Genomic DNA, 11675 nt, shown 5'->3' with positions numbered 1-11675 from the left:
TGACAAATGGTAGGTTTAGGGGCAGGGGTTGGGTTATGTGCTCACAAATGTGTAAATATTGTAATATAAATAAAACTGTTGTGGCTGTTTACATTGAAAAATCACACCCCAACATATATGCAATAATGGCAATGTTATTACCCAATATATAATTTAATTATGACGATAAAATTCCCATTTTGGCGTCGGCATATTGACGCTAAGGGTTTCCTGTTTAAAGCAACGGAGGACCCTGCAATTCGAAAAATGACGCTAAGGGATACCTTGAGCGTCAAAAAGCGACGCCAAGTGCTCCTGACCAAGCTTCAATATGTGACGAGTTGGGTGTGAGAATGGGTTGTCATTTAACATGTTTTATAAACCTGAATTGGCCTTTGACTCCATTGATTATTTCCTATAGTTCATTTGTAATTTGTGATTATCAACAGGAAATTGTAGACACTGGGAGTTATTTGGTATTCATGAAAGCCCTGGGATCTTAGAGGAAAAGTCTTAGAGCATTTCACACCTTTTTCATCAAACCAGCTTTTGAAAGAAAAAGAACATTAAACATTGAAAAGCTTTAATTGCATTTAATTAATTATGAACTATGGGGGAAGTAATAAGTATAAGTCCATTTGACTTGAAATGTAAAGAAAAAAAAAATCATAAAATGTATCATTAATGCTTTAAAAATCAGCAAACAGGCTTTAAGCCTAATCCATATACCCAATATCTAATAACTGTACATCAGTTCATATACAGAGGGGGAAAAATGTTACAACATTGTGAGTTTTTAACAGTTGTTTGACTTGATCAACTAGAAAAAGGAAAAGTGAACCAAAAAACAATTATGTAAAAAAAAGGGTTAAAAGGGTCAGGAATAGGTTAGGATCGCAAAAAAAAGGAGTCTGAAATTAAAATACAATAAAATTAAGTAAGTATGTAAACAAACTGCTTTTGTAGCATTGCAGAATGACAGAACCTACAAAGTTTTAATAACTGACACAAACATTGTAAGACACCTCAACCTGCCTGTTTGGTCGAAGCTTGTGAATTTGAAGAATCCCTATCTTAGTCAGGTGTGGTCTGAAGATTATCTGTTAAAAATGTAGGTTAAGATTAGACCAACTTTACTGGATAAACAGCAACACACACACACCTACAGTATATTTGCACGTGGCCTTGAGGTAATCCAAAAGCAGAAAAACATTAAGACAGTAATATGTAATCACTCATCCAGAAGTGTCTCAGGTTTGTCATATTCAAATAATTTAAAGTCTGTTTCATAAAGATGGTACAGTTTTCTCCTGTCAGCTACTGAAATGTTTGCAAACCACTCACGCTCCCAGTCTACTGCTGTCCGGTTCTCGTACCCTGGGGGAAAGTGAATGTAATTATCCAGCCCAAGAATCTTCAACAAATGTTCTGTATCCTCATCAAGTGTTTCCAGTTTGCCTACAAAGTCATACTCAATTTGGCACGGATGGCAGAGTCTGTACATCTGCCGCCAATGCTCATTAAATGGCTTCTCCTCCTCAGTTTGTGGATCTAACAGGTACTTAATAAAGTGAGTAAAGGAAAATCTGATACCTGCGGCGAAGGCTTCTTGAACAGAGTCAGGGGGCTTTGAGATATTAGCATAACGTTGAAGCATTGTGGAGCCATACAGGCTGTAGAAATACTCATTTGGCTTAACAAACTTGTCCCGAAAAGCAGAAATAAGTCGTACAAAAGGATCACGTACAAAAAGGAACTTTGTGTAATTCTTCAGTTTGTGATGCATCAAAGGACGTGAGTAACGTCCAAAACGCATCCAAAACTTGTTAAACGTCTTATGCACAGTAGAATTATGGACTATCTTGTATGGTATGTCAAGAGGATCCAGATACGGTGCTCTATCAGGTGCCTTCAGGTTCTGGCTGAGCACAATCATGACTCGTTTCCAGTTGGTACAGGCTACCTTTGGTACAAAACAGTAAATAACACCATGGCGATCATCCACAATGAGGTGGTCCAGGGCTTTGTTTGGAATCTGGTCAAATGTGATTAATTTCTCCGTAAAATTCAGGCTGCTGCTGGCTGAGCAAAGTTCTCTTAAAATATGCCTTCGATGTTCTTGGCGCATTTTGAGATGTGTGAGATCTGGTGATGAAGCCGTTTGCAGGTAAAAAGTCCTCTCTGTCCTGTAATCCCAGCAAATTATGAAGAATGTAATCAATACTGTTCCCAAAAGAAAGAAACACTTGAGCTGCCGCTGCATTTTCGCCAGGAGTCTATACCAGTTCCTTAAAATAAACCGAATACTAAACATTGTTGTCTTAGGAATCAATCAAGTTGAGAATTCTGGGCGAAAACACAAAAATAAAGACATGTATGATTGAGTCAGAATTCACAATCTACCACCACAAAATATGATCCATCATTCACCCACTTTCTCGTTCGCCGTACTGTCCATTTCAGAATGTTCCACATGAAAAGTCTGGATTTATGTCTTCCATTAGAAGTGCGGGACTACTTTAAGTTACATATCTAAACTCACACACTACATGAACGTAACACTCTGCCTTGCCAGACTACCTTTTTTTTAAATTATATGACTATAAACTTGTTGGATTGGTTTGAAAGCAACTTATGTTAAGTATTTCTTGCTTTGCTAAAACGCTTATTAAATAGTATCATCGTATTATCAAAGCCTAAAACATTGCATAAGACATTGTAATATTGTTGAACAGATATCTTCAAAGTGATATAAGCATAAATTATCGCTGTTACAGCATAAACAACACACCATAGCGTGCGTGTTAGATGTTACTAATTAAAATTTTTAAAATTAACCATATTCACTCACCCTCAATAGTAGCCTGTCTCCTTACCCTGGTGTTGTATGCACTTCTTCCTTTTTCGGACCACAAAAGTAGAAGGCGACGTGTTCGTGGCGCGTTTTTATTTGATTGATGGAATGCTGCACTTGTGTGAGTTTTCTGTGCGAGCCAGAGGCTGTTTCTCAATTCCAAGAACGCAGAGAAAGGACTTGTGTTCTCGTGGAGACTTGCCAAGCTTCCTTTGAAGAACGAATTTTTTTTCAGTGAGTGACATTCCTGCTCCACCACCTGAGTATGATGGTCGAGTCAATATGAAAGACTTCTGGGCATCCGTAACTGCCGAAATAGTTTGCCAGGGCCTGTTGGACAGTAAGGAGTTATTTTGTTTATGTCAGTTAGACAAGTTGCATAATGCATACTACAATTACAATTATTTTACAATAATTGCATTACACTAAATTGAGAAAATGAAGGTACTAACCAAATGTGTATGTATTTTGAAGGTTTCACTGTTTTACTTATTGACAATGTACTTTTTTTCAGGTGCTTGTCAAAATCCTTTTCTGGTGTCACCATCATACAACTACTGGGCTCCTTGGATAGGTCCCAACACCAGAAAAGAAGATACAGTTTTAAACACGGAGTATGCCAAGATGCACGCCCCAAGACCAGCTACTGAAGATGCTGAACTTGAAGTTACTGAAGAGAGGCTAGAAGAAGTGCTTACCAATCTTAAGGTTATTTTGTTGTTTTGTTTTTACACAAACAAATCAATCTTTTGGATTTTTTTTTTTTATTGCAACCTTGTATGTGCAGGTGGATGTGGTGCGAAGCCTTTGCAAGCAGTGTGGTCTAGACCCATCAGGCTCCAAAATGGATCTTGTTTTAAGACTTAGACAGGAGATGAGAAACCGGTCATCTTATGACAAGGTCTTCCAGAAGGTGTGGGGGGCTTCAGGTAGGATTAATTTTGAGAAATATTTTACTCCATGTCATGTGAATGGTGTTGTTCAACGCAGTATGAAACTGATTTGATTTTTCAAGAGTACTGCTTTCAGTATAGTTTTGTTAAAGACAGCTTAGAATGATATATATTTATTACCATAACATACATATTTATTTTCTCTTTAGGGGGCTGGGCAGTCATCACATGCCCCTGTGGAGTTGTGTATTCGCTGAAGTTCCTTATTCGGGCAGAGTCTCCACGTGACTATGCAGATTGTCTTTTGTCTTTTAAACATTTCCCAAATATCAATATCTATGACTTTGCAAGGGGCTTAGCCACACACACTAACCTAAGGGAGCCAGAACGTGTCCCTTTCAGACCTTATGAGGGACGACTAAAAGAGCCCACTCCAGAAAATATCAAGCTGGCCGTTGAGGGTAAGCTGAAAGTAAACCACCTTTGGTTGAAGGAAAAGAAGGACAACGTGGACCCAGACTGTCACCCTGTTACAGGTTCAGCTGAACATTATGCACTTTATGATCTGTTTCATGAAAAGAACACAAAAGACGCTCGAGATGCACTGCGTAAAATTCAGATAGTCCCAGAATTGGCAGGCTGGGTGAACAGTCAATGTGCTGAACAGCTTTTTTCTGACATGAGAAAAAACAATTACTTCCTCAACACACTCACTCCATCTGGACACATTTTCTTGATGCGAAATATACTGCAGCATTATAACACAAAACGAAATAAGAAGATGGAAGATGGCATCAGAAAGATTGTACCACAGAATGCCCAGTTGCATTTAGATGAAAATGGCCAAATAATAATGGGTAACTCAAGTTCATTTTCATCTACAATTTCTTTATACATCTTTATGCCAGTCATGCCATGTTGGTTATATTACATTTTTATATTACAGAAGCCACAGCTTCAGATGGGACACCAGCAGCCACAGCTTCAGATGGGACACTAGCACCGACCGCTTCAGATGGGACACCAGCATCCGTGGCTAGGCTGATGTGTGCAGAAAGGGAAATAAAAGACTTCAGGCGCTGGGAATGCCCGAAGACTTTGGTAAATGCCCTTTTGACAGTATTCAATGGACCTATTGATTGTCATGATTTCACAACACTTGTTTTTGCTCCACGACATTACTATCAATTGGGGGGTTTGGGGGAGTTGTGGAGAGTGCTGATATGCATTTTTCATTTTCCAGCATGACTATGTGTTGGATTGCACAAAGCCACAGGATGAAGTCATTGGTTCTGTTGGCACAACAGTCTTAAGAAGAGCAGACTGTGTTGGCTTGGGAACCAGCTGCCAACTAGAGGCAACAGTAAGTATCATTTATATGGTGCCATTACTGTTTAAGATTTGTAAGATTAATGTTGTTCTTTTGCTAGGTTGCAAACTGCTGTCTTTCATTGATATGCCACCTAGCTGGACAGAAGGTATATTATGTTTTTGTTTACATGTAAAACCTTATGTGAATGCATAGGTTGTTCTGAAAGTCATGCTTTTGATATAGATATACTTAATCATTTTCATCTAATATTAGGGATCAGATGTCCTTGCTGTGGATTCCTATGTATTGGCATGTTGGAGTCCACCTCATTGCGTAGACCCTTTTGAATCGCTACCAGTAAGTGATTGTTCCTCAAAATGCAATCATATGAAGTAATAGAGATGTTTGTACTCTTCACACATCAACTTTGATCTGTGTAATTTGCTCACCAACAGGCAGATGCAGCACTTAAAGACTGCATATTATTTCCGATATGGACACCTGGACACTGGCACCTGTGTGTAAGTTTTGACTGTCAGTTGTGTCATCTTTTAGCATTTTAAATAGGTGTTGAAAACAGACGTGGTGCAGGTTTTTTTTTTTTTTTTTTTTGGGTCCTCTCAGAGGAGTGAATAAGCCGTAGGTTTGTATATTCCAATGTGGAATATACAAGACCAATGCACTGGTTTGTCAACATGTGATTGATTTACATATATTCACAGGTCATGAAGCCCAATCTTAAAAGGATGTACATCCTTGATTCATCTGACCCTTGTGGTTTTGGGCAGGCATATTATGTGTCCATGTTCAGGTTTTCTTCTAATATTTAGGGACTGTTCTTTGTCCTCTGTTCAGTACAAGGTTTGGGACTGTTCTTTGTCCCCTGTTCTTTGTGAGGTTTAGGACTGTTCTTTGTCGTCCATTGTTAAATGCTAAATTTTTGGAGGTATTAACTGCTGTTTGTGTACTTTTAATGTTTGCTGATGTGATGGTCATTGCTTAAAAGATCCAACACTATCTCTATCATAAAGACTGAGACTGGTTTATTTAGAAATGTGGCCATTCTCACATTCCATTTTGAAATTCCTTCTACACCCAAATCTGTTGAAAATCAGTAGTTCGCACTAGGCAGGTTATATAAAGATTGGGTGTAGGCCTAGTCAGCCAATGAAAGAATGGCATGTAGAAGATGAATCAGGATGTATGTGGAAGTGAAGACCATCTCTGAGCTTTTTTCTTTTCATTTTTATTGTTTGCTTTCTGCATGTGTATGTTTTCCCTCTGTGATGGTAGACAACACACAGTACATGTCAAACTTGCTACTGAAATCCAATTAGTAGGTTGTCAGAACCAGACCTATAGAGGTGGATTGTACGTTTAAAACTGTTTTCAACTTTTAAGAAGTTTTACAAGGTTAAATAAAGAACTGTTTTTTTTCAATAAGTTTTGCATAATATTTTCTTTACTTTTTACAAAAACTGTCTAAAAACGGTAATATTTTATGTATTTGAGGTCGGAGATGTGGGAATGGTGAGGGAGAGGGCAAATTTTGCATTTTAGCTCATCATTGCCATGTAGTCAGCCAATATCGTCTTAAATAGCCTGTATAGCACTTCATCTTTTTATAACATGGGATTTTGACCAAATATATTAAATCTTGATTTTTGTAAAATATATTTATTTTATTTTTTTTTGGTGATAAATTAGAGTTTTGGACATACAAATTATAACCATAATATAAACCTTAAAGTAACTACAAATGAGCATGTAAAGCAAATGTTTTTAAAATAAATTTCATGTCTGTTTTAAGTTATATAATTAAGTTATTTTTATTTTTATTTTTTCTATTTCATTGTGTTGGTAATGCATTTTGCATGCATTTAAGTGAGATTATGTAAAATGTCAGATGCCCTTGTGAAGTAATTTATAAATACAAAATTTCAGAAGACAACCTGACAGTGCTGCTATACTTTAGTCACATGCAGTTTTATATTAATGTGCATAATCAGTGGTGGAAAGCACACATTTTCTACTTCAAGTAGACAATTTAATATCACTCCAATAAAAGCAGATGTGCCTACTTATTAATTTGAAGTCGAAGTGGACTACTGAGAGGGTTATAGAATCACCCAATCAAAGAATACACTTATTTTTATTCTGACATGTAACAAGAAACTACATTTGTATTTAGGTAGTTATAATGTTTTGAAATGAATACAAACGTTTCTCTAAATGAAAGTATTAAAATACTTGATTACTGCCCATTTCCACATTGTGCAAACTACAGTGTTTGTAACTAAGCATTTAAAGAGTTAGATTTATTTTTATTGTTTTTAGCAAGTTTGTTTTTCGTCACAAGAATAACTTTATTTACGACTCAATGCTGAAACGATAGTTTCCGCATACGCAACGCGAGTAAGTATGACGTGATCTGCCGTGTGTCCAATCAAAATGCTGTGGGAAGAGATCCAGCTCCACCCCTGGACCTGGATCCAACTCCGCCCCCTGGATCTAGAATAAGCTCCGCCCCTGGATCTTGTGTTCTGCAGTGAGGGGCTACTGAACTCGGAAGGACGCGAGAACACAGAACGCATCTTTGTGAGAATTTCGATGTGCTGCGTTCTTGCTTAACTGACCGCATAGTCTCAGCATAAGCAGCGGCCAATGAACAATAAATATAACATTACAAACAAATGTCATAACTTATTAAAACATTTCATACTATTACAGATATTATTTTCATATAGCCTAATTGTATATCGTTTTATTTTACAGCGTTATAGTTACACTATGACTATTTTAAGATTCATTTTAATATGCCAATAAAAATGCAGACTTTCTCCGGGTCTTATCCCAGATAACAAAATCCCAGCAAACAATGGCGGTCCACCAGCGTTTTTTGGGCGGCACAAATTCAGCGGCTTAATACGGTCGGACCACCGTCGGCACACCATCGGCGAGCCGACCAATCTAAAAACGCTGCCGCTGCCGCGTTTTTTGGGTGGCACGCCACCAGTGGTTTGCCGCGGCTGGGCCTCCGTCGGTGCACCAGTGGCAAGCGGAGGGTCTGTCCTGTTCTACTGAGCTCTTACATGACGCTTTGTTTTATAAATTATATATATATATATATATATATATATATATATATATATATATATATATATAACATTTATGTTTTACATTACATTTTTACAGTTAGAAGGAATCTGAAGCACTGAATAAAAATAGTGAGTTATAATTATTAACAAAAGTTTAGTATAAAAACTGCAAGCACATTTTTAAATGAAATAAACAGTTTGAATGATCGCAAAAACAACAATACAATACAAAAAAAAAAAATCTATAAAAATTAAATTAAAATAAAAGTGCTACTTTGTCCCACTATCAAGAGCGGGTTGCAGTTTACACCTATGTATGAATGGGTCATATAACTACAATGCTGCACTTGCCGGCAGAGCAGGAAGCCAGGGCGGAGCAGGCGGGACTTGAGCCCACCAGGGCGGAGCAGGCGGGACTTGAGCCCACCAGGGTGGACCCAAAGATCTCCACGGCGGTGCAGAAGACCACCAGAGCCCGACAGCAGACCACCACGGCGGCACAGATAGAGCACGAGCCCACCAGGGCGGCGCAGAAGACCACCAGAGCCAGATAGTGGACCACCACAGCGGAGCGGGTGGAACAGGTGGAGCAGAAGACCAGAGCGGAGCAGACGGACCCGAAGACCACCACGACGGATCAGGAACCCACAGCAGAGCCTGGGAACTAGGGAGAATGGAGACACAAGGAGGAGACAGAACATGCACAGACACAAGGACTGAGGTAGGGAACATAGGAAGTTTATAATTAGTCTCCATAGCAGTGACAGGATAGAACGAGAGTTCATTGACGGCCTCCTTAGCCGTGACAGGACAGAACGAGAGTTCACTGACGGCCTCCATAGCCGTGACAGGACAGAACGTGAGTTCAGGGACAGCCCTTCTGGCTGCGACAGGACAGGCAGAGGATTCACAGACGGCCTCCACAGCCGTGACAGGGCAGGACGAGAGTTCAGGGACGGCCTCCTTGGCCGAAACAGGACAGGACGAGGAATCAAGGACGGCCTCTGTGGCCGTGGCAGGGCAAGATGAGAGTTGGTGAGTGGATACCACTGACACCTCCGGAGGTTCTGCAGCGGTTGCCGCCACCTCTGGAGGTGCTGCTGTGACTCTGGACGAGCAGCTGAGACGTGCTGCTATGACTCTGGACGAGCAGCTGAGACGTGCTGCTGTGACTCTGGACGAGCAGCTGAGACGTGCTGCTGTGACTCTGGACGAGCAGCTGTGACGTGCTGCTGTGACTCTGGATGAGCAGCTGAGACATGACTCGATTGATGACGACCAACTGTGACTTGATTTGATTCTCTGACATCAACTTTGACTTGACTTGGCTCATGAATAGCAGCAATGACATGACGGGGTGTTGTTGTGGCCGCCATTTTGTGCTCATGCTCTGAACCAACAGACCACAGAGCATAATCCAAGAAACAACTCAGTGATGAACGCGGGCCCTCGCGTCTGAGCTGAGATCGCAGAGGCGGATTAATGCCATCACAAAAAATCTCAATTAAGACTATGTCTGGTAAATCGGAATAATGAGCGAAAACTAAAAATTCCCTAATATGGGTCTCCAATGAACGTGGGCCTTGTTTAAGGGCAAACAATTGTCTATTTGTGTCCATATCTGACCAATGTCCGTCTGAGAAGTTGCTGGATCCTTGTGAGGCCGAGTATTCTGTAACGGGCCTGACGAGACGTGAGACGTGCGGATCCATGTGCAAGTTTTTATTAGGCAGAGACGTGGTCGTACAGGCAGGGTCGAAACAATGGCAAACAGGTATGGCAGAGACAAGACAAAGAGTAATCCTAGGGCAAGCAAAGGTCGACGATCGGCAACAGTATCCAGTGGGCAAGGCAGAGAGATAATCCAGGGAACACGGGCTAGAATCCAATGGGGTGCAATCAGAGTCCAAACGGCAAGGCAAATGTTATAACATTGTTTACAATTAATTATGGAGACAAGTTCTTCAAACAGAGGATGTGGTGGTGGTCCCTCAAGAGCCAGTCTCAACCTATGTTTATAAAGCCTTTTAAAAATCGGTCTTAATGTGTTTTACAACACTTCAGCTTGTGTTTCATCTTATTTAGGGGTCATTTTTTAGGACTTTACCTTAGCAAAGACTGACACATTGTACTTGTGCTGGCACTGGAGGCTAAAGCTCCTGATGGCTTCAAACTTAATCCTTCACCTTAATTACTAAAGTCTTATGCAGTTAATATCTTTTCTTCTCAACCTGTTTTTTGTGACCCTGCTACACTAATGAGTATTTCTTGTCCAATGGTCACACCTCAATTTTGCAATTGCTATAGTGTTGCATCCTTCTCCTGGGCATTTAATTTATTTTTTTTTTACTTTCATTTGTGATTTAAATCTCTTTTTTGGCCAATTTTACCCGTAAAAGAAAAAATGCTTATTTTTGCACACCTGAATACAAAACGTTTTTTACTTCCAGTGCTCTTAACAATTATAGAACACTTACTGTATAAATTATTAGTAGTTTTTTTGATTGTTATTTGGAATTGGTAAAATGTATTTGGAATAAAAATATGATCAGAATATCAACTTGCATAATTGTGCACAAACTGCATGTCAGCGGTGTCTGTTCGGCGATCAGAAACTTGACCCACCCTGTCATGGAGTCAGCCTTTTGAGTTGTCATAAATGCTGTGAATTTACAACTTTTACATTGTGTTTACAGTACTCATGTAGAGCACGTTACCTTGACAGCTGAGGAAAGTCTCAGAACAGGCCTGCTGTGGCTTTTCCATGGCCCTTTGGTGGCGATTAACAAATGCTGTTGAAAGAATTGGTATGTAGATGTGTTACGTTTGCCTCACAAAACAAGATTTTGTACTGCACAATGCCTTACTAAAGCTTGAGAGTGCTATTGCTTCTAATTAGCAATCAAATGTTTATTATTAAATCATGCTTAGTATGTAAATCCTCAAGTTATGAATGTAATGATAGTATTTATGTCCAAAGTGTTAAAATAGCAATAGAATTGGGAAAAGAAAAGAATGATGTAAACCGGCAAGTCATAAGAGACTGTGCAATACATTGATTTTACCATGGTTAAGGAACATTCATGAGCATGGCACAAAGTGCTTAAAACATCCATAAATATCAGTTTTCAAAATTTAAAACTTACAATTGCTGAAATAGTTCACTGCTTTGCTTGATGTAAGCAGAGGTCGTACAACAGGACCTGAAAAAAAGAACACTCAGCAGTCACACACTTATGTCCAGCAGCCATTTGACTGGTTTTATTGTATTTTTACCTTTTGTCTTGATGTGTTTTAGGGGTGTTGGGACTTTTGGTGCAGGCGGGACTTTTGGTGTTGGTGGAGCTTTCTCTCTATTAATTTTCTTTTTTTTGTGGGGGGTATCATGAGGCTCATCATCTGATGAGTATATTTTCTTTCTAAAAGCAAAATAAGGGAATTAGATTATTTTACAAAACTGGATTATATAGATATAACACTGGCATGTTTGTCAATTGAAAGAAAAGAAAAAAACCTTTAAAAAACAATAAGAACAATGT

At 39.3% G+C, this 11675-nt stretch overlaps 2 protein-coding genes across 4 annotated transcripts; one reads left to right on the top strand and one right to left on the bottom strand.

Moving 5' to 3' along the window:
* Positions 1–1210: 1210 nt before the first annotated feature.
* On the bottom strand, positions 1211–2873 carry LOC131544768 (carbohydrate sulfotransferase 12-like). Its single transcript, XM_058783198.1, has 2 exons — positions 2856–2873; positions 1211–2165 (listed from the first exon to the last, which is right to left on the bottom strand). The coding sequence occupies exon 2, from the start codon at positions 2105–2107 to the stop codon at positions 1211–1213; it is 897 nt and encodes a 298-aa protein (XP_058639181.1). The 5' UTR covers positions 2108–2165; positions 2856–2873.
* Positions 2842–10945, top strand: LOC131544754 (uncharacterized). Of its 3 annotated transcripts, XM_058783187.1 has the most exons (10): positions 2842–3173; positions 3348–3541; positions 3621–3762; positions 3936–4583; positions 4673–4827; positions 4970–5089; positions 5157–5204; positions 5312–5395; positions 5494–5559; positions 10833–10945. In XM_058783187.1, the coding sequence occupies exons 1-10, from the start codon at positions 3116–3118 to the stop codon at positions 10863–10865; spliced, it is 1548 nt and encodes a 515-aa protein (XP_058639170.1). In that variant the 5' UTR covers positions 2842–3115; the 3' UTR covers positions 10866–10945. The 3 variants fall into 3 exon arrangements, with proteins under 3 accessions (XP_058639170.1, XP_058639161.1, XP_058639155.1); XM_058783178.1 differs by lacking the exon at positions 10833–10945 and having other exon boundaries at positions 4676–4827; positions 5494–5618; XM_058783172.1 differs by lacking the exon at positions 10833–10945 and having other exon boundaries at positions 5494–5618.
* Positions 10946–11675: the final 730 nt, after the last annotated feature.

The sequence above is a fragment of the Onychostoma macrolepis genome, chromosome 01, assembly GCF_012432095.1.
Source record: "Onychostoma macrolepis isolate SWU-2019 chromosome 01, ASM1243209v1, whole genome shotgun sequence".
Taxonomy (NCBI): domain Eukaryota; kingdom Metazoa; phylum Chordata; class Actinopteri; order Cypriniformes; family Cyprinidae; genus Onychostoma; species Onychostoma macrolepis.
Note: the sequence above shows the minus strand (reverse complement) of the source record. Positions and strands in the feature narration are given on the sequence as shown.